The 22985-nt window shown below is 44.8% G+C and overlaps 1 protein-coding gene across 5 annotated transcripts in view; it reads left to right on the forward strand.

Moving 5' to 3' along the window:
• dip2bb (DIP2 acetate--CoA ligase B (putative)b) overlaps nucleotides 1-22985 on the forward strand; it is a 46885-nt gene that overhangs the window by 1701 nt on the left and 22199 nt on the right. For 2 of the 5 annotated variants that reach the window (XM_058054347.2, XM_058054349.2), the window contains exons 2-18: nucleotides 10779-10850; nucleotides 14358-14510; nucleotides 16361-16486; nucleotides 16548-16841; nucleotides 17791-17913; nucleotides 18030-18047; nucleotides 18317-18436; nucleotides 19234-19431; nucleotides 19511-19602; nucleotides 19747-19857; nucleotides 19937-20060; nucleotides 20208-20317; nucleotides 20444-20546; nucleotides 20628-20692; nucleotides 20760-20853; nucleotides 21989-22108; nucleotides 22178-22292. In XM_058054347.2, the coding sequence (XP_057910330.2) occupies nucleotides 10779-10850; nucleotides 14358-14510; nucleotides 16361-16486; nucleotides 16548-16841; nucleotides 17791-17913; nucleotides 18030-18047; nucleotides 18317-18436; nucleotides 19234-19431; nucleotides 19511-19602; nucleotides 19747-19857; nucleotides 19937-20060; nucleotides 20208-20317; nucleotides 20444-20546; nucleotides 20628-20692; nucleotides 20760-20853; nucleotides 21989-22108; nucleotides 22178-22292 (2038 nt within the window). Of the gene's footprint in view, nucleotides 1-10778; nucleotides 10851-14357; nucleotides 14511-16360; nucleotides 16487-16547; nucleotides 16842-17790; nucleotides 17914-18029; nucleotides 18048-18316; nucleotides 18437-19233; nucleotides 19432-19510; nucleotides 19603-19746; nucleotides 19858-19936; nucleotides 20061-20207; nucleotides 20318-20443; nucleotides 20547-20627; nucleotides 20693-20759; nucleotides 20854-21988; nucleotides 22109-22177; nucleotides 22293-22985 lie in introns of those variants that run through there. The other 3 variants (XM_058054348.2, XM_058054350.2, XM_078798339.1) reach the window with 2 other exon arrangements.

The following is a 22985-nucleotide window of genomic DNA, read 5'->3' on the forward strand; positions in this document are numbered from 1 at the left end:
CCACCACAAATGTCTCAGCTTCCCTGCCAAGAACAGTACAATGTCCTGCACACCTAGCCCTGGGAGGGCACTGGAAAACTTCAGACAGATATCCTACAAGAGGGACATCGGTGCCACACGCCACAGCTCCGGCTACCGTGCCCGCACGGCACAATGGAAAGAATCTGCTTGGGGTCTGTCTTTTTTTTGTACGCTGGAGCACTCTGGTCAAGTTAACAAGTAAGCTCCGAGCCAAACAGGAAGTTGTATCTGGGAGATGTACACTCTGGTCAAGCAAACGGGAACACTGCAAGCCAAACTGGAAGTCGTATCTGGGATTTGTACACTCTGGTCAAGCTAACGGGAACGTTGAGAGCCAAACAGGAAGTTGTATCTGGGAGATGTACACTCTGGTCAAGCTAACGGGAACGTTGAGAGCCAAACAAGAAGTCGTATCTGGGAGATGTACATTCTGGTCAAATGAACGGGAACGCTGCGAGCCAAACAGGAAGTTGTATCTGAAAGATGTACACTCTGGTCAAGCTAACGGGAACACTGCGAGCCAAACAGGAAGTCGTATCTGGGAGATGTACACTCTGCTCAAGCTAACGGGAACGTTGAGAGCCAAACGGGAAGTCGTATCTGGGAGATGTACACTCTGCTCAAGCTAACGGGAACGTTGAGAGCCAAACAGGAAGTTGTATCTGGAAGATGTACACTCTGGTCAAGCTAACGGGAACACTGCGAGCCAAACAGGAAGTCGTATCTGGGAGATGTACACTCTGGTCAAGCTAACGGGAATGTTGAGAGCCAAACAAGTAATCCTATCTGGGAGATGTACACTCTGCTCAAGCTAACGGGAACGTTGAGAGCCAAACAAGAAGTCGTATCTGGGAGATGTACATTCTGGTCAAATGAACGGGAACGCTGCGAGCCAAACAGGAAATCAGGTGTGGGAGCAGTAACTGACGCAGACCCTGACCCCGCCTTGGCGGAAATTATGTCATGTTCCACGTAACACCACGGTACGGGCAATAAAAGTTGTACACTGTACGAAGTGGTTTTATTTTGAAATGCACCAGAGGTTTAGTATGCATGGGTTTTCTCCGGGTACTCCGGTTTCCTCCCCCATTCTAAAAACATGCTAGCTTCATTAGCCACTCCAAATTGTCCATAGGTATGAATGTGGGTGGAAATGGTTGCTTGTCTTTATGTGCCCTGTGATTGGCTGGCCACCAGTCCAGGGTGTACCCTGCCTCTCCCCCCCAAGACAGCTGGGATAGGCTCCAGCATAGCCCCACCCTAGTGAGGATACGTGACATAGACGATGGATGGATAGAAAGTCACAGCTTGTACGGCTTTAGCTGACATGTAGCTGAAATTTTAGGATGTGTAGCAAAGCCTGCTGTCGTACAAAGTGGTGCGTGTGTCCGATATCTGTGAGGTGTTGATCCGGGCAGGGTCAGGTTAGAGAGGTGACATGCCTGGCGGGGCCGTCCTGGGCCCCCAAGGATGACTCCTCCTCCTTCACTCCACAACGTTCCACCCAAAGCTCGGTGCCGTCCAGATCCCCTCGCCGTGTCAGCACATGTTCTCTTCCACACGAGCCCGTGGGTTGCTCTGCGGCATCTGGCGCTCCTTTGGAAGCCCGCCCCTCTCATGGATGTCTTTTCCCGCCAACAATCCTCCCATTGTTTGCTAAGTCCTGCTAAGTACTCGTGTGAGGAAAAAACGCCCGTACAAACACAATGAAAGCCATTGATGATTGATCAGAGACTTTGGGATTCAGTCAGATTGGAATTTTCAGATGGGAAGCAAAAATGTTAGCGCTGCAGCTAGCATCTAGCCATCATGCTAGCATGGACATACAGTGTATGCGGTACCAACACCACACCTCCCGTATTACTATACAGTACATACAGTATATACTGTAAGTTAGGATAAATGGAAAAAAACATTTGGGCCAAATTTGATCAATATTGATTACTATTTAGAGGTTGCTCAACAACTTTGAAGTTTGACATATGCTCTGCATATTCAGGAGTTTTCGCACATTATGATAATTTGTGCAAACATGTTTTATTTGTTTAATAATGATCATTAATGTGAGCTTATGACAGCATTGGACTTCCCTGACAATGACACCAATTTGTATTCAATTCATTTTTACCACAGGTGGTTTTTATTGTGCTGGTTTTACCTAGTGAACATGCAAATATATCATACTTATTTGCTGACCTAATCTTCTTGCTAACCACATGCATGGGACCCACCTCTGGTCCTGATGTTCAGATCTTCAAAAGGTTTCAGAAGCATTGGGAATACATCGACAGAGCCAACTTCAAATCAGCCATAACAAGTGATGGTGATCTTGTTGCAGACATCAAAGACGATGCCATTGAATTTGCCATAGAACAGCTTGAATCTTTTTCCAGCCGAGGGATGACGACAGGGAGCTTCTGGAACTTGTCATTATCTAATCAGTTCAAACTCACTTCTTAGGAAACTAGAGGAATTGGCGACATTTGTGTGTTCGTTGTGGGACTGTATGCTAGAGCTTGGTTCACAGCTGCTGATGCCATCGCTGCCCCTTATAATGATCTTCAATTTCTGCCGAGTCTGAAAAGGTATGAAGAAATTCATCCAGCAATTTTCCAAGGCTGCAGTGAATAAGTTTTCAGGGTACCTGTGGTATTTGAGTGAGGAGCTGATTAGCCCTTTTTGACCCAGCAGTACCAACTGATACAAAACGAGACATGGCAAAAGCCATTGTCGGACTGGATGGAGTGGCCAATTCACCAAAAGGTCCCAAAGTCAATCAAACAAGCATCTCATAACACAGTTTGTGACCAAAAACACCATACACTTCTTCAGATGTTTGGACCTAGCTACAGGCTTTCTCCAGGCACATGGGACTCCTGAGATGACTATAAGGCGGCATGTTCAATCACACAACCTTCGATGGAAGGTTGTCAGTGATTTGGGAGAGCGGCATTGCTCTCATTGAGGAGTATAACTTCAACTTGTTGACCAAAGATGAGGAACAGAAACAATACTTACTGCAAGTTGTCCAGGACCATCGAAGCAGATTCCCTGACGCGAGAAAAAGCACCTAACTATGAGTGATTAGTTACCACACTGTATTTGGCAATATTACTATAGTTTTACATTAGAGTTTAATATTCAGTTCAACATATAAGTTTTAAGCTTATTGTTTCTTATTATGATGCAGAATATGTGAACTAAATAGTGAATATGAATGACAACAGTTCAGTCGCATTATTGCTTAGATTATACTATGGTTCTGATTTCATTATTTGAGATACAAGCATAAGAAGTTTGTTTCATCCTTTATTTCAATGATGTAATTTAATAATAATAAACACTGTCACAGTGACTAGTCAATAAAGGTAATGTTTTATTTTATATTGCTTTGCGTTCCTAAAATTGTACAATTTCCTCAAAAACGAGCAATTCTGGAAATATTCAGAGGCCTTGAGCAACCTCTAAATATTGTTAAAAAAATGTAAAAATTTTTACATTTAGAGGGTGAGAGTTGAACTTTGACCCCCTATATAAGGACCACCCTGGTACATACAGTACATACGGTACAAACGGTAAATACAGTACATACGGTACATACGAACAGCACACCTCTCCGTATTACTATACAGTACATACAGTATATACTGTAAGTACAGTACATATGGTACATACAGAACATACAGTAAATATAGTACATACGGTACATACCAACAGCACACCTCCCGTATTACTATACAGTACATAGGATGACTTTATTCCCATAATAATAATAACAATAATAATACGATAATAATCTGCTGCTAAAATGAGATAATTTTTCTCATCATATCTCATATCTCTTGATGAGATCACATCTCATCTCATCCCCCCCATGAAGGGAGAAGGTCGTCACAATAAAAACATAGCTAACATGCTAACGGGGTGGGGGTGGGGTGGAAGAGAGATTAGGGCCTTGGCTGTCTCCATCTAGGTCACACAGCATCAGGGGGCGGGGCCATGTCACTTTTCTCTCTCAGGGAATACACTGCCCCCCGCCCCCCATTGCCTCTCTTTTCCATCCTCTTGTCTGCATTTATATATATATATATATATATATGTATATATGGACGATTACAATTTTCCATCAGATTAATCACGGTTTTCCAATTAATTAATCACCATGTCTCACCATGTATTCATTCAGGATGAGAGCTTTGATACTGAGGGAACGGACATTTAGGAGGGACACTTTGAGATTATAGGAGTTTTTCATGTGATCTAGACGGCAAGATTGGATTCAGGTCTGGGCTCTGGCTGGGCCACTCGAGGACATTCACCCAGTTGTTGGGAAGCCACTCCTCTGAGATCTTGGCTGTGTGCTTACTTAGGGTCATTGTCCTGCTGAAAGATGAACCGTGGCCCCAGTCTGAGGACAAGAGCGCTCCAGAGCAGGTTTTCATCCAGGATGTGTCTGTACATTGCTGCAGTCATCTTTCCCTCCATCCTGACTAGTCTTCTAGTTCCTGCTGCTGTAAAACAACCCCAAGAATGATGCTGCCACCACCATGCTTCACTGTAGGGATGGTATTGGCCTTTCCTCCAAACATAACGCCTGGCATTCACTCCAAAGAGTTCCATTTTTGTCTCATCAGACCAGAGAATTTTGTTTCTCATGGTCTGAGAATCCTTCAGGTTTCTTTTGGAAAACTCCATGCGTGCTGCCATGCACCTTTTATGAAGGAGTGACTTCCTTCTGGCCACTCTACCATACAGGCCTGATTGGTGGATTGCTGCAGAGATGGTTGTCCTACTGGAAGGTTCTCCTCTCTCCGCAGAAGAACGCTGGAGCTCTGAGAGTGCCTTGGTCACCTCCCTGACTAAGGCACTTCTCTCCCGATCAGTCAGCTTAGATGGCTGGCCAGCTCTAGGAAGAGTCCTGGTGGTTCCAAACTTCTTCCACTTACGGATGATGGAGGCCACTGTGCTCATTGGGACCTTTAGCGCCGCCCTAGTGGCTCCCTGTAGCTTTTTGAAAAATGTTTGAAAGTGGAAAAAGACTGGTGTAACGGCCTTTGTTAGGTTTCTGATGGACAAAAGAATGAAAATAAAGTTTTTTTTTTCTCCACTTCTGCACCCCTCGTCAATGCCAACCACGTTGTGTGGCAAAGAGAGGAAGTACTTGTTTTATTGTTAAATAAAAGACAGATTTTATATTTACAATGTTTCACAACACTGCCGACTAGTGGCCAACATAAGTAACGGACTGGGGGAGAGAAGGGGAAGGAGCGATTAATGAAAAGTATTATGATTACAAAAATGAAAAACACATACCTGATGGACAAAAGAATAAAAATAAAGTTCTTTTTCCTCCACTTCTGCACCCTACACAGATGGGACATAAATTACACATTGTAACAAAAACCACGACGGGCCTAATGTAACGCAAATCCCGCCAGAAATGTAAATGAAAAGAAGCCCTTTTAACTAAAACCAACAATCAAAATAACATAAAACCACTTGAAATGACAAATATATCGACATAAAAACAATATACACAACACAGATGACCAAATCTTAAACTAAACAACACGTTTTGTCAGCAGCTCTTTAACTGAACTTACCCTCATCAAGGCCAACCATGTTGTGTGGTGAAGAGAGGAAGTGCTACCAGTACTGGGGGCAACTACGGAAGCCCGGGAGGAGCAGAAGTGAAAAGATAAAATCAACACACATACAAAGAAAGCAATGAAAATTCAGTAAACAAGATAAGAAAATAAATAAGTCATTGAGGTAAAATTCACACAATAACTAAATAATAATAAATTCACACATTTAGAAAATAAATAATAAAGTGCATTTTTAACTCCGTTACACGGGGGAGGGATATTTTTAGTTTAAATATGGTTTCTGTCGGAGGACAAACATGACACAAACATTCTTAACATTTTGCTGTAAATGCTGTAAAAAAGTATAGAGGAAATATGACATTTCTGTCAACAAAGATTTGCATCATAGCCTGCAACACACGTTTCTATCAGCAGGGCGGGATGACAGGCAGGTGGCTGTTGTAAACAAACCGGCGGCTGTGTGATGGGCCATGGATCCCAAAGGGAAAAAGAGAAAAATAACTGAGGAGAAGAGAGGAATAAAATATTTCTTGGACCGAATCATTTGCATTCATTGCATTCATCTTAAATGCCCGAAAAAATAAGTTACATTAAACGGGTAAGAACACAATCCTGTCATCGGCACATATTTAGTAACAAAGTGGCTGCTTTCTGATATTCATCAGTATATATTGGGCGCAGGTCTGAGTGTTACTGGCATTTGCCTCGGACAGCTATGTTGGGTGAACTTGCCTGACCTTTGACCCAGGAAGTTCGTTCTGTGTGAAATGCCTCAGGGGTGGAATGTTAAAATTGCGCAGAAATCAAACTTAAACTGTATTATTTGATTTTATATAGTTTTATACCTTTTCAAAAGGCTGCTGTTTTATTTTTATAAATGCAGACTGTGTTTTATTGCACTCTGTTGCCCAGATAAGGGGCACATTATGATTGTTCCATTTTGTTGTTCATTCATTCATTCATTCATTTTCTACCGCTTTTCCTCACGAGGGTTGCGGGGGGAGGGGGGGGGGTGCTGATGCTGATACAGATACTAATGCTGATTCAGATACAGATACTACTGCTGATACAGATACAGATACAGATACAGATACAGGTACAAATACAGATACTACTGCTGATACAGATACAGATACAGATACAGATACTAATGCTGATACAGATACAGGTACTACTGCTGATACAGATACAGATACAGATACAGGTACAAATACAGATACTACTGCTGATACAGATACAGATACAGATACAGGTACAAATACAGATACTAATGCTGATTCAGATACAGATACAAATACAGATACTAATGCTGATACAGATACAGGTACAAATACAGATACTAATGCTGATACAGATACAGGTACAGATACTAGGGCTGATACAGATACAGATACTGATATTGATACAGATACAGATACTAATGCTGATACATATACTAATGCTGGTACAAATACTAATGCTGATACAGATACAGGTACTGATACTGATACTAATGCTGATACAGATACAGGTACAAATACAGATACTAATGCTGATACAGATACAGGTACAAATACAGATACTAATGCTGATACAGATACAGGTACAAATACAGATACTAATGCTGATACAGATACAGGTACAGATACTAGTGCTGATACAGATACAGATACTGATACTGATATTGATACAGATACAGATACTAATGCTGATACATATACTAATGCTGGTACAAATACTAATGCTGATACAGATACAGGTACTGATACTGATACTACTGCTGATACAGATACAGGTACAAATACAGATACTAATGCTGATTCAGATACAGATGCTACTGCTGATACAGATACAGATACAGGTACAAATACAGATACTAATGCTGATACAGATACAGATACAGGTACAAATACAGATACTAATGCTGATACAGATACAGGTACAAATACAGATACTAATGCTGATACAGATACAGATACAGGTACAAATACAGATACTAATGCTGATACAGATACAGGTACAAATACAGATACTAATGCTGATACAGATATAGGTACAAATACAGATACTAATGCTGATACAGATACAGGTACTGATACTACTGCTGATACAGATACAGGTACAAATACAGATACTAATGCTGATACAGATACAGGTACAAATATAGATACTAAAGCTGATACAGATACAGGTACAAATACAGATACTAATGCTGATACAGATACAGGTACAAATACAGATACTAATGCTGATACAGATACAGGTACAGATACTAGTGCTGATACAGATACTGATACTGATATTGATACAGATACAGATACTAATGCTCATACAGATACTAATGCTGATACAGATACAGGTACTGATACTGATACTAATGCTGATACAGGTACAGATACAGATACTATTGCTGATACAGATACAGATACTAATGCTGATACAGATACAGGTACAGATACAGGTACAGATACTAGTGCTGATACAGATACAGATACAGATACAGATAGTGGTGTACGCTCATCCCTAGTGGAATGGTCATACCTTTTTCAGGTGTTGGAAAGATTTGGCTGTGGTCATGTCATCAATTCATTTATAAAATGGGTCCAAATTATGTACAGTAATGCAACAGCGGAAATCATTCCTAAATATTTTCCTCCTCATTACTGATTGACATGACTATTGAGACCTGGCAATTGCCATCAGACGGAATACACAACTTAAAGGTCTCAAGGTGGGACCAAGGGAATACAAGATTGCTTTGTCCGCAGATGATAGAATCTTAATCCCATCCAGTTTGTCTGAATCAATCCCAGTTCTGCTTCAGTTAACAATAACCTTTCGAACTATTTCTGGTTGCAAAGTAAAGAATAATAAGTCCTCTATTTTGTTACTCAATCAAGATGAAAGAATCACATGATCTTGGGCTCGTATCGATATTCTGACACAAAGAAGAGGTTATTCAAACAAACAAACAAACAAACAATCCCATTCGAAAGTATATGATAAGAATGTGGTGACAAGTAAAGGAATTTTTAAATGAACCTAAAACATTGCCTGGATGTAGTCCGGTGTGGGGCGACCAAAGGTTTGTACCTGGAAGAGCAGATGCTACACTTAAACTATGGCACCCAGGGGACTCAAGACAATCAATGACTTAGTTTTTGACTTAGTATTTACCCGCTTCAGACAGTATGTCATCCTTTGAGCACCTGAAAATGAAATGTAATATAGACAACAATTCCTGAAATAGTTACAACAAGAAGTTTCATTCAAGCAAACCAAAACATCTGACTCCCTGATGGCTGGTAATAGATGCTAACTGCTGATAGATGCCAATGGAGTTAAAAGATTCTAGCAGGTAATAGGTACTAGCTGCTAATAGTTGCTAATGGTTGTTAATAGATGCTGATGGTGGGTAATAGCTGCTAACGGCTGTCAATGACTGCTACGGGATGCAGGGATGGGGGTATAGCGTGAATTTGAAATCATCCAGATGGAAGAGTGATTACTTAGAGACTGTCCACCCCTCCCCCCATAACAGACGACCATGGCTTTCCCTTGTTGTGTGCAGTCCAACTGCCTGTTGGCATGATCTAAAAATAAATCCTGTGACTGAGCAAAGCCAAGCATTGTGTTCATGCATTACTGATGGAAGGAAGGAAGGATGAGCAGGACCCAGGCTGAACTGTGATTGGTCAACATGATGGAAATACGTTTTATTTCATCAAATATCAGGGGCTCCAAAGTGTCACAAAGTTGATGGTGAAAGATGACATTGATATTTCATGACCTTGACAGCCGTATCATCTACTGTTTTTCTTAACAGACGTCAAATAAATATTGGATATTCAGTAAACATACACTGCTTGCTGGCTTTTCCTTATCAATTAATTCCAAAAAGTCTTGGGAAAAACCAAAGCAGACAAAAAGTCAGACAATTCTCCCCCAAGAAATAAATATTTAAATCAGAATAAATATAGTTACATTGTGAAATCATCAGAAATGGCAAAAGCAATGGATACATGCCCTGCTAGACCAGCTATCAGCATAGACCAGCAACAAGCATAGACTAGCTAACAGCATGACCAGCATGACCAGCATAGACCAGCAACCAGCATAGACCAGCTACCAGCATGACCAGCAACCGCATAGACCAGCTAACAGCATGACCAGCATAGACTAGCTACCAAAATAGACCAGCTACCAGCATAGACCAGCTACCAAAATAGACCAACTACCAGCATAGACCAGCAACCGCATAGACCAGCTAACAGCATAGACCAGCTAACAGCATGACCAGCATAGACTAGCTACCAAAATAGACCAGCTACTAGCATAGACCAGCTACCAAAATAGACCAACTACCAGCATAGACCAGCAACCGCATAGACCAGCTAACAGCATAGACCAGCTAACAGCATGACCAGCATAGACTAGCTACCAAAATAGACCAGCTACCAGCATAGACCAGCTACCAAAATAGACCAACTACCAGCATAGACCAGCTACCAGTATAGACCAGCTATCGACATAGACCAGCTACCAAAATAGACCAGCATAGACCAGCAACCGCATAGACCAGCTAACAGCATAAACCAGCTAGCAGCATGACCAGCATAGACTAGCTACCAAAATAGACCAGCTACCAAAATAAACCAACTACCAGCATAGACCAGCTACCAGTATAGACCAGCTATCAACATAGACCAGCTACCAGCATGACCAGCATAGAACAGCAACCAGCATAGGCCAGCTACCAGCATAGTAGCATTAAAACACAATGTAAACTGCTCTATGCCGGTAGATTCCTTGGTACCATGACGGGCATAGGTATTGCTGCCCTTCATTGAAACACAAGCGAGATGAGGTTGCCATAGCAACTGTAGAGGGCACATACGCAGCATGAGCCTATTCCATGTCCACTTCCTTCTTCTCAGCTCCTTCTCGTCCTCTGCTGCCGTGCTCCTCAGGGTACATCTGAATCATCCTTCCTCGCTTCCCTTTCCGCTCCATTACGAATTTAGCTTCTGTCCCCCACCCCCCTGACTATGGAGCCAAGGCCCATCTTTGACGTCCTGTGGAGGTTCCGTCTGTTTGCATCTCACTCCAGAATATAAGAGAGATTGTTTTGGTTCAGTTTGCTCAATAAAATATGATCTTCTTGTGCAGGTGACATCACCCAGAAGGGCTATGAGAAGAAGAGGACCAAGCTCCTGGCACCATACATCATCCACCCCCCAGGTGAGTCTCCTTCTCTGTGACCTTGTCCACATGTAGTTGGGTGTTGAAAAGCACATAATTGCCCTGTCCTTTGATGATAAAATGGTATCCACACGACCTCGGGGTTTAAAGAAAGCATCCTCACGCAACCATACAAATGCATCCGGATCCACACGTAACTGTAGAAATGCATCAGGATCCACACGTAACTGTAGAAATGCACGCCAAACCGAGATGCAATGGCCCCCCCCTGTCCTGGCCCTGTCAGTTTCAACGAACCCGATGACGATCTCTCGGAGTTTGACGAAAGCAGTTCTTCAAGGCGATGGAGCAGGAATGTGCGAGGTACACGCCAGAGCAGTTGGAGACCATGATGTGGGGGCCGGACAGCACACTTGTGTTCCCAGGACCTGTGTGCTTCAGGCCCGGACGCCACATGCTTCGCCTCCGCTGCGTCAGGCCCGGACCCCGCCTGCTTCACCTCCGCCACATCTGGACCGGACACTGCCTGCCTCTCCTTCGCCACATTAGGCCCGGATGCCGCCTGCTTTTCTTCCGCCACGTCGGGCCCACTACAAGGGCACCGCACACCAGCCAGCCTCGCCTGGCGACCCTGTCCTGCTGTCTCTCACACGCCAGTTGTTTTCTCCTCGACTTCCTGCTGGAGCCCAGCTCCCCTGCCTGCCCTGCCAGGTTCGTCGTCCAGGGCGCCCGCCTGAGGGTGCCAACCTTGCTCACCATCCAGGGCTCCCCCTCGAGGGTGCCTGCCACCTCCACCGACCCAGCCGTACCTTCCATCGCTTGGAGCAGTCTTGCTGGCTCCACCAGGCTTGTCGCCCTGGCCGTCCCCCAGAAGGGTTCCGTCGGCGACCCACCTCTGGTCCCCCCATCACCCATCCCTTTTTGACCTTGAAATTTCTTGGACATCAGGGATCCGTCCTTGAGGGGGGGTACTGTCACACCCTGTGTAGTTTGTTTATGTTCCCTTCTTGAGCTCTAGTTTCTGTTCGGATGCCCTTATTTTGCATTTACTTCCTGCTTTGCCCCGTTTTCCCCTGTGTTGCTATTATCACCCACACCAGTCCCTAATTTCTGTTGCCTGTTTTAGTTCAGGTGTGTGCTTCTCCCCTTTGTGTGATCATTAAAAGCAAAAGAAAAAGGCCTTACTAATGCTTGCAAGAAGAAGAAGAACACACTATACCGGAAATTCATCACTCAACAGACCAAAGAATCAGAAAGAACATACACGACTTATAAAAATAAGTTGAGTACAATCCTAAGAGAATGTAAGAAGGAATATTATAGCCAACTACTAGACAAGCACAAAAACAATATTCGAGCAACCTGGGGCATACTACATAGTATTATCAGGAAATGTAACAAGAAGACAGACTACCCTATTTCATGGTGGGAAACACCTGTAATGATGATATGGACAGTTGAAAAGTTCAATAACTACTTTGTCAGTATTCCGAAACAAAGGACAAGCGAGGAAAGGAATGAAACAATAGAAAGGAATCCTAATTCTATGTTCCTGACAGATGTAACAAAAAAGGAAATCATCGACATTGTCAAAAATTGTAAAGCAAAAACATCAACTGATTGTAATGGAATCGAAATGGACACTATAAAAACGGTAGTTAACGAGATCGTAGAACCGCTGATGTACATCAGCAATTTATTTTTTCAGACCGGAAGATTTCACCAAAAAATGAAAACAGCAAAGGTTGTTCCAATTTTTAAAAATGGTGTTAAACACCAATTTACAAACTATCGGCCAGTCTCCTTACTAGTACAATTCTCCAAAATTATTGAGAAGCTATTCAACAACAGGCTGGATGAATTTATTAATGCGAACGAATTACTATCAGAAAGTCAGTATGGATACAGAGCTAATATTTCTACCTCCATGCCACAAAATTACGGAGGAAATCACTAACGCTATAGATCAGAGGAAGTGTGCAGCCGCAGTATTCATGGATCTGACAAAAGCCTTTGATACAATCAATCATGACATCCTAATAACTAAATTAGAAAGGTACGGAATAAGAGGATTAGTTCTGATCTGGGTCAAAAGCTACTTAGCTAACAGGAAGCAATACGTACAGCTAGGAAAATACACATCTGCAAGTTCATATATTACGTGCGGAGTTCCCCAGTGGTCAATACTGGGACCAAAATTGTTCAACATGTACATCAATGATATCTCCAAAGTAACGAAAGACTTAAAGCTGGTATTATTTGCGGATGATACCACTGCTTTTTGTTCTGGAGGTAATACAGACGAAATCATTAGAAAGGTCAGAGAAGAAATGGTCACACTAAAAAGATGGTTTGATGATAATAGATTGTCCTTGAACCTAAGTAAAACTAAAATCATGCTGTTTGGTAACAGCAGAAAGGACACGCACCAGCAAATACAAATAGATGGTGTGGACATTGAAAGGGTGAACGAAAATACATTTCTGGGGATCACAATAGATGAAAATATGAGCTGGAAACCTCATATTACAAATATACAACATAAGGTGGCCAGAAATATTTCAGTATTGAACAAAGCAAATTTGTCAGAAATCAGAAATCACTCCACACTCTTTATTGCTCTCTGGTTCTACCATATCTTACTTATTGTGTGGAAATATGGGCTAATAACTATAAAAGCAATCTTCACTCGCTAAATGTACTGCAAAAAAGGTCAGTAAGGATAATTCATAATGCCGCCTACAGAGAACATACTCACTCCTTATTTCTAAAATCACAATTACTTAAACTTGCTGATATAGTTAATTTTCAAACAGCTAAAATAATGCATAAGGCTAAAAACAACCAATTGTTTTGCTAAAACAATTGGCTAAAAACAACCAAACAACCAAAAAAACAACCAACAACCTAAAAGTGTCATCCAATACTTCTCTCCAAGAGAGGAGAAATATGATCTCAGAGAAGAACTACATTTGAAACACTTATATGCTAGGACTACGTTAAAAAGCCATAGCTTAAAAGCCATGGATTATTACAAAAAAACAAAGAAAAACCTTAAACTGTATTATGGAAAGCAGGAAGTGAACAAATGTAACAGTTACTGATTGTAAAAGTACCAGATGGAGGGGTAGGATTTAATAAGCTTTGCTTCTTCCTACTCCTTTTGGACATGTGGAACTGTGAACTGATTATGGGATGCACTCAATTGTAATCTGTTGCATGTTTAAATGAAATAAAACCATTACCATTACCATTATTGTTTGTATCGCAATTGTTATTAAAAACAAACCTTTTACCTGCATCAGGTCCTGCTCTCTGCTTCCTGGGGTCGCACCGTTCCCCCGCAAGCCGCATCATGACAGCTGATTTGACAGAAGTTCATAAAAATGTCCCAATCATAGAAGATCCGGCTCACTCATATGTTCTTATAACGTGGAAGGAGATCCATACCAAAGATTGCTAACTGGGACTAGAACCAACTTTAGCATTTCTCTTTTTCTGTGAATGTTCGAAGCCAAAATCTTTTAGGATGATTCTCCCCAACAGCGGAACCGCCCCCAAGGAACGATGCACAACCGCCCGCTCCCAGTTCTTCTTCCGGCCGCGGCCCGCCTTCTTCCAGCTCATCCCGTTACCGTGAACGGCGTTCTCGAAGAACACACCGTAATGGCGGCACCAGGGATGACCGCTACAGATCAGGTGTGTGTGTGTGTGTGTGTCGGCTATTTCTCAGTTGAGGTACTTTCTACCTTGTTGTCATTCAGTGCAGGGACTTAAAGTCAAGCGTGACATTTTCATTCATTGTCAGCCACTCTATTCAAAAGGCTTCTTGACACCATCCTGCTGGATGATAGATCATATCTGCATGAATTCCTGAAATATAACCAACACAGTGAAGGCAACTTTGAAGGCTTGAATGCACAAACCTCACAATCACACATGAACAAGCATTAGATCCGGTGCAGATGGGATCCTTCGCATGTGTCAGCTTGTTAAAGCCTTTTAAGATGAAATATCACTTCCAGTAAAGAGGAAAATATGTAAGTATTAGTATTCGTATTAGTTTTAGTATGACAATGACTGTTAATAGTAGTATTACTGTTGGTATTGTGTGTAATAGCAGTGATATTTATATCTGCCTATCTGTCTATCTATGTAGTAGTAGTCTATATAATGTATATATATCAATGTGTATCAATAGTGTCCAAGTGGAGGTCCAGATATATCTGTGGCTGTCCAGATGTATCTGTGGTTCTCCAGATGTATCTGTGGTGCTCCAGATATATCGGTGATGGTTCAGGTGTATCTGTGGTGCTCCAGATATATCTGCGGCCATCCAGATGTACTGTATCTGGTGGTTCAGATATATCTGTGGCCGTCCAGATGTATCTGTGGTGGTCCAGATGTATCTGTGGTGCTCCAGATATATCGGTGACGGTTCAGGTGTATCTGTGGTGCTCCAGATTTATCTGCGGCCATCCAGATGTACTGTATCTGTGGCTGTCCAGATGTATCTGTGGTTCTCCAGATGTATCTGTGGTGCTCCAGATATATCGGTGATGGTTCAGGTGTATCTGTGGTGCTCCAGATATATCTGCGGCCATCCAGATGTACTGTATCTGGTGGTTCAGATATATCTGTGGCCGTCCAGATGTATCTGTGGTGGTCCAGATGTATCTGTGGTGCTCCAGATATATCGGTGACGGTTCAGGTGTATCTGTGGTGCTCCAGATTTATCTGCGGCCATCCAGATGTACTGTATCTGGTGGTCCAGATGTATCTGTGGCTGTCCAGATGTATCTGTGGTTCTTCAGATGTATCTGTGGTGCTCCAGATATATCGGTGACGTTTCAGGTGTATCTGTGGTGCTCCAGATATATCTGCGGCCATCCAGATGTACTGCATCTGGTGGTTCAGATATATCTGCGGCTGTCCAGATGTATCTGTGGTTCTCCAGATGTATCTGTGGTGCTCCAGATACATATTTGGAGGTCCAGCTGTATCTGTGGCAGCCCAGATCTATCTGTGGTGGTCCAGATGTATCTGTGGCTGTCCAGATGTATCTGTGGTTCTCCAGATGTATCTGTGGTGCTCCAGATATATCGGTGACGGTTCAGGTGTATCTGTGGTGCTCCAGATTTATCTGCGGCCATCCAGATGTACTGTATCTGGTGGTTCAGATATATCTGTGGCTGTCCAGATGTATCTGTTGTGGTCCAGATGTATCTGTGGTGCCCCAGATATATCCTTGGCAGTCCAGGTGTATCTGTGGTGCTCCAGATATATATTTGGAGGTCCAGCTGTATCTGTGGCAGCCCAGATCTATCTGTGGCGGTCCAGATGTACTGTATCTGTGGTGCTCCAGATATACTATATATGGATGTCCAGATGTATCTGTGGTGCTCCAGATATATCTTTGGCACGCCAAGTGTATCTGTGGCACTCCAAATGTATCTGTGGCGCTCCAGGTGTATCTATGGCGCTCCAGATGTACCCGTGTTAGGGTTACAATGGAAAGTGGAAAGAATATGTGTTTTTGCTGTTGTCAGACGTCCACAGTGAAGCTGTCCAGGCCGCTCTGGCCAAACATAAGGAGGAGAAGATGGCGCTGCCCATGCCTACAAAACGCCGCTCGGCCTACGTGCCCTCCCCAATGGAAACACGTACGCCGCCAGGTAGGACGGGGGGTACACGTGACCTCAGATCAATTTCTAAATTTGCACTCTTTTCCCCCAGACTCCTCCTCAGCCTCAGAAGAAGAGATGTCTGTGCGTAGGCAGTCGGCGGTGTTCCCGGCCCCCTCTCACAATCCCAGCTTGCAGAGCCCCGACTGTTGGATCAACCGCACCACCCGGGGCTCTTCCACCTCCTCCTCGGCCTCCTCCACCATGTCCCACGGGGAGGCCAAGCCTCCATCCCAGAACCAGCCTCAGCCTCAGTACAAGCCCCCATACCCGGCCCTGTACAAGCCCCACCCCCAGCCCGACCCCCACGCCACCACCTCAGACTTGATGGCGTACAGTCGCATTGGTGAGTCGGGGGTCTGCAAATCTTATCATGAAATGAGCTGACTGGCAGTATTTCATCTTAGTATGATAAGCAGTATTCGTATGATATACTGTATTTCATCTTAGTATGATATGCAGTATTTGTATGGTATGCAGCATTAGTATGATATGCAGTATTTCATCTAAGTGTGATATGCAGTATTAGTACGGTATCCAATATTAGTATGGTATGCAGTATTGGTATGATGTGCAGTATTTCATCTTAGTATGATTTGCAGTATTAGTATGGTATGCAGTATTATATAATATGCAGCATTTCATCTTAGTAATTTTAAATTGCGCCCCCCCGGAAAAAAAATCATTACAAAAAATAAAAATACAAATAATAATAATTGCAGTAATAATAATTGGTAATAAATTGACCAATTTTTTTTCATCAATCCACCAATGAGCCTGCATAACAGCCACCTAACATAACCATGTTTAAGTTTTAGAGGGCAGTCAGGTTCAACATGCTGGTTAGAGCGTTTGGAGGAAAAATGCTAGTGCTATTCTTATTTATTTATTATTATTTATTATTATTTGTATTCATTCATTCATTCATTTTCTACCGCTTTTTCCTCACGAGGGTCGTGGGGGTTCTCGAGCCCATCCCAGCTGTCTTGGGGCGAGAGGCGGGGTACACCCTGGACTGGTCGCCAGCCAATCACAGGGCACATATAGACAAACAACCATTCACACTCACATTCATACCTATGGACAATTTGGAGTCGCTAATTAACCTAGCATGTTTTTGGAATGTGGGAGGAAACCGGAGTACCCGGAGAAAACCCACGCATGCACAGGGAGAACATGCAAACTCCATACAGAGATGACCGAGGGTGGAATTGAACCCTTATTATTTGTATTTATTTTTTAAATTTGTATTTTTTTTCATCATATACTCACAACCCCCCCACCTATCCCTAAAGCCCCCCAAGAGACCAGCGCCCCGCCTCCAGATGCGCCGGCCAGAGGGCGGCGGGTGGACCTGCCGTGCGGTAACAACACAGTGCGTGGGATGAGTGGTTCCAGCGTGATGGAGACTGCAGACGGTAAGCTTTTCTTGACTGGGGGGTTGGTGAGGGAGCCCCATGGCAACTTAATCAGACTGCTTTCTCTCACTTTGGCGCTTCCTCTGCCCTGTCACGTGTGTTTGACTGGCTGGTAGGAAGAATGAATCTGCAGAGTAAGTTGTTGAATATACGTCCTGGCTGCCCCCACCCTTCCTGCCCCGCTTTGCCGCACAGCCCCACAGCAGAAACACTCTTTACCCCGACTCTCACCTTCTGGCCCTCCTCTTCCTCCCACCCACCCGTGCCACTGTTGCCTTTCCAGCCTGTCCTGCGGTCCAGACACACCTTTGACTAGCAAACCTCTTTAAAGGGCTGAGGAGCAGCAGACTGAGACCGTGGCTATTTCTTACCCCCCCACCACCCGCATCCCTCCTTCTTGTAGGGGTTCCAGTCAGCAGCAGGGTGTCCACCAAGATCCAGCAGCTTCTAAACACCCTGAAGAGGCCGAAGAGGCCCCCCCTCAGCGACTTCTTCACTGACGACTCTGAGGAGATAGTAGAAGGTGACACCAGACATGGCACATGCATGCATTTATTCATCTGCTGCTTTGTGTGTAAATGTACTATACATGTACCGTACATGTACTGTATGTACACACTGCTAACACTACTCATCCCATCAAAGCTTCCACGTAGACAAACAAAAGCAACCAACAAGGTTCCAACAAGATGAGAAGATTTTGGAGAGAAGAATTGTAGCTTTGCATGCTAACTATTGATTATTGTTATTGTTGATGCAGATGTTTCTCACCTCCTACACCTAATGGCTGCCACCAGCGGCTTCCTTTGGCCCCATGGAGGGTTATTTAGTACTCAATGAAACTTTGGCCCCATGGAGAGTTATTTAGTACTCAATGAAACTTTGGCCCCATGGAGAGTTATTTAGTACTCAATGACACTTTGGCCCCATGGGGGGTTATTTAGTACTCAATGAAAGTGATTCTTCAAACTTCATCCAGTGATATCAAATGCTTCCTTATCATTTTAGCACGTACCATTAGCCTGGATGGGGGCGTGTCTTGGGGTGGAGCTACGCTGGACCCCTGATGAGTGGCACCAGAGCAGGTGTAGTGGGGGTGTTGGAATCTTAGTGCGTCAGCCAAGAGGAGAAGAATGCAGTTATACCTTTGATTGATTGAAGCGGATTGGTGGTGCCCCACCGGGGTCCGATATCATGTCAACCCCCTTGATGTTTCTACTTCCTGTCCGATTTCAGGGAGCGTACCTTCAGGGTTTGCTTTTCTTTCAGTTTGTGCACCAATAAAGTGAAAGAGGATCTTCTCCTGTATCTGTCCTTCAGCGCCCCAGCTGGACCCCAACACACCCAAGCCGGAGGGCCGTCAGATCATCCCGGTGAAAGGCGAGCCTCTGGGGGTGGTCAGTAACTGGCCCCCGGCCTTGCAGGCGGCGTTGGCCCGATGGGGGGCCACCCAGGGGAAAAGCCCCGCCCTCACAGCTCTTGACATCACAGGCAAAGCGATGTACACGCTGACCTATGGTGAGACGGAGAACGTGACGGTGACAGAGAAAGAGGACCTGCAGTATTGTGGTCAATGTTGTGACTCTGCGTCTGGCAGGGAAGCTGTGGAGTCGCAGCGTGAAGCTTGCCTACACGCTCCTCAATAAGCTGGGCACCAAGAACGAGCAGATCCTGAAAGCTGGAGACAGGGTGAGCTCTCTGCTTTCATCTTGCTTTCACCTCTAAATACAGTCAGGCCACAGCCGTCCTCGCCAATCAGAAGGCAGCGTGCACGTTGACTGTTTTTTATGGACTGTGTAGTCACATAACACAATGCTTGCTTCATGTGTGTAGGTGGCGCTGGTGTACCCCAACAGCGACCCGGGGATGTTCTGGGTTGCCTTCTACGGCTGCCTCCTGGCCGAGGTCATCCCCGTGCCGATCGAGGTGCCGCTGTCTCGTAAGGTGCGGCGTGGGACTTGCTCAGTGGTTTTATTCCTGCGTCATCGTGAAAAAAAAAATTTAAATGCTGCTGGTTACGCAGGACGCGGGAATCAGCCAGGTGGGCTTCCTCCTCGGGAGCTGTGGTGTGGGCCTGGCGCTGACCAGCGAGATATGTCTGAAGGGTCTGCCGAAGACCCCAACTGGAGAAATCATGCAGTTCAAAGGTCAGTTCAAAGTCCGAGAAGGGAAATGAACCATCAGCTTTTAGTGGAATGTTTTGTTTTCACCACAAAGTATCGAACATGAATCAACAGTCGGTGATCCGTGAGCTCAGCTTGATGAGATTATTTACCCTCAAATTTGTCTTCCAGGATGGCCTCGGATGAAATGGGTGATTACGGACTCCAAATACCTGACCAAGCCTTCCAAAGACTGGCAGCCGCACATCCCCACGGCCAACACTGACCCGGCGTACATCGAGGTGACAAAGCCGGGATTGAGTCAGGGCTGTCCGTGTTTGGCCCTGGACACGTTCTGAAGTGGCTTAGCAGATGCTGATTGGTTGTTGCATCTTTAATGATTCAAGCTGACCTTTGTGTTTGCACAGTACAAGGCCAACAAGGAGGGCACCGTGGTGGGCGTGGCTGTGTCCAAAGTCGCCATGCTGACCCACTGCCAGGCGCTGACTCAGGCATGCAGCTACTGCGAGGGTGAAGACGGCTCCGCTCTCCACATGACTTTGCTTCACGGTAACCTCAGTAGGTCTGATGTGGTGTTTGTGGTGCTTGCAGGGGAAACGTTAGTCAACGTTCTGGACTTCAAGAAGGACATGGGTCTGTGGCACGGCGTTCTCACGGTGAGTCTTGTCATGTCATCGTCAAGCAGAGCTTTCCACACAACGCTACGGGTGTGTTTGCTTGCAGGCTGTGATGAACAGGATCCACACTGTCAGTGTCCCCTACGCCGTCATGAAGGCCTGCCCTCTCTCCTGGGTGCAGAGGGTCCATGTTCACAAAGGTAAAACCCCCATGCCCCCACAACCCCTCAAAGAAGATGTCAGGTTAGAAATGTCATGACATGTCCAAAGGCCATCTTTTTATTGCGACCCCCGAAGAAGATGTCAAATTGGACAAATCCAAAGTGCAGCGAAGGGGCCATCTTTTTCTGAATACGTAGACGTCTCACACCATCGTTCTGTGATGGACGCTTTGATTTCAATGGAGATGCGCAGGTTTGGAAGCCATTCAAAACCATATATTTTCCAAACACAATGTTTGATACAGCGTTGTGTTCCGTGAAGGTGGAATGGAGTCTTTATTTAGATGAGAAGGGAGAGCAGAGAAAAGGCAAGTGAAGGCCAAGCATACGGCTTAAATAAAAAGGACGAGGCGACAGGCCTGGCAAACATTCTCCCAAAAAAAATAAAAATACGCTCAACAGAGGAGGTGGCGTAGGATAAAGCGCCAGGAGACCAAACTGCTACCAGCAGTTCTACAAGGATTCCTTAGTAGCACCAAAGGTTGTGAGGAGATGATACAACGTGTGCCTGTATAGAAAACCCAACACAAGCTAAGACACGCTAAAGAATTCATTCATGACCTCTGCTGTCCTCACGACACGTGACTGCATGTTTTAGCGTTCTTTGTGGTACATGTAGGGAAATTATTATCCAGAAATGTACAGTAAATGGGCGGCACGGCGGCGAGTGGTTAGCGCGCAGACCTCACAGCTAGGAGACCAGGGTTCAATTCCACCCTCGGCCATCTCTGTGTGGAGTTTGCATGTTCTCCCCGTGCATGCGTGGGTTTTCTCCGGGTACTCCGGTTTCCTCCCACATCCCAAAAACATGCTAGGTTAATTAGCGACTCCAAATTGTCCATAGGTATGAATGTGAGTGTGAATGGTTGTTTGTCTATATGTGCACTGTGATTGGCTGGCGACCAGTCCAGGGTGTACCCCGCCTCTCGCCCTAAGACAGCTGGGATAGGCTCCAGTACCCCCCGCGACCCTCGTGAGGATAAGCGGTAGAAAATGAATGAATGAATGAATAAATTGAAAGTATCCAAGTGACATTCAGAGCATACTGTAGTTTGCAGTTTTTCAGCTTGCAGGAAACGCAGCATGTGAAATGATGGCTATTTTTGTCTTACAGCTCGCTTGGCTTTGGTGAAGTGCCGGGACCTGCACTGGGCCATGATGGCCCACCGGGAGCAGAGAGACATCAGCCTAGTGTCTTTACGGATGCTGATTGTTGCCGATGGCGCCAACCCCTGTGAGTCATCCTTGAACGTCTTCCTTTTCCAGCCCCGCCCCATGTCTTTCTTTCTATCTTTCTTTCCAGGGTCTGTTTCCTCCTGCGATGCCTTCCTCAACGTCTTCCAGTCTCACGGGCTGAAGCCTGAGGTCATCTGTCCCTGTGCCACGTCCCCTGAGGCCATGACGGTGGCCATACGCAGGTGTGTGACAGCAATGCATATATGTGTCTTTGGATTTATTTATTTATTTTACCTTTATTTGGATGCATGAGTGCGCGGCCTGCAACGTTTAACCTGTCTCAGGTGCCCACACTTGGAGCTCGGTTTGCAGGGTGTCATTGCGATAAACAGCAGTTGCCATGGAGATGTCCGTGGTGGGCCTAGAGAAGGTGTCCGTGAAGAAATAGTGGAGGGTCAGAGCGTCCCGCTGCAGGAATCTCTTTGGAGAAGTTGTTTTCACAATGCGACCTTGGTTAGCCGTGGTGCGGACGCCGAATAGGTAGACGTCTTTGATGTCCTCCACGGAAAGAATCGCCAGGCACATGACCTTCCACTTCCCACAACTGTCCACGTCCCCGGCGGGGCAGGCAGGTTCCCCCGAACCTGAGCTTCTCGTCGAGAAGATCGTGTCAATTGCGTGGAGAGACCAGTTGATCAATTCCATGATTTAGGTTTTTGGGGAATGGTTCAGAGAGAGGCTCTTGAGAAAGTATAAGACAAGAAGACATAAGAAGCAAGCAAAGCAGGGAAGATAAGGGATAAGGGAGGAGAGGGGGACAGATAATACCTCAATAATACCTCGTGTTTGAGATTCCACCATAGCATATTGTCCTGGATGCAGGAATTACAGGAGCCACCACAGGAAGTACTCTACAAAACAGCAAGTAGCAACAA

This window comes from Doryrhamphus excisus, linkage group LG18 (assembly GCF_037039965.1).
Source record: "Doryrhamphus excisus strain RoL-2023G ecotype Guam linkage group LG18, RoL_Dexc_Guam_v1.1, whole genome shotgun sequence".
NCBI lineage: Eukaryota > Metazoa > Chordata > Actinopteri > Syngnathiformes > Syngnathidae > Doryrhamphus > Doryrhamphus excisus.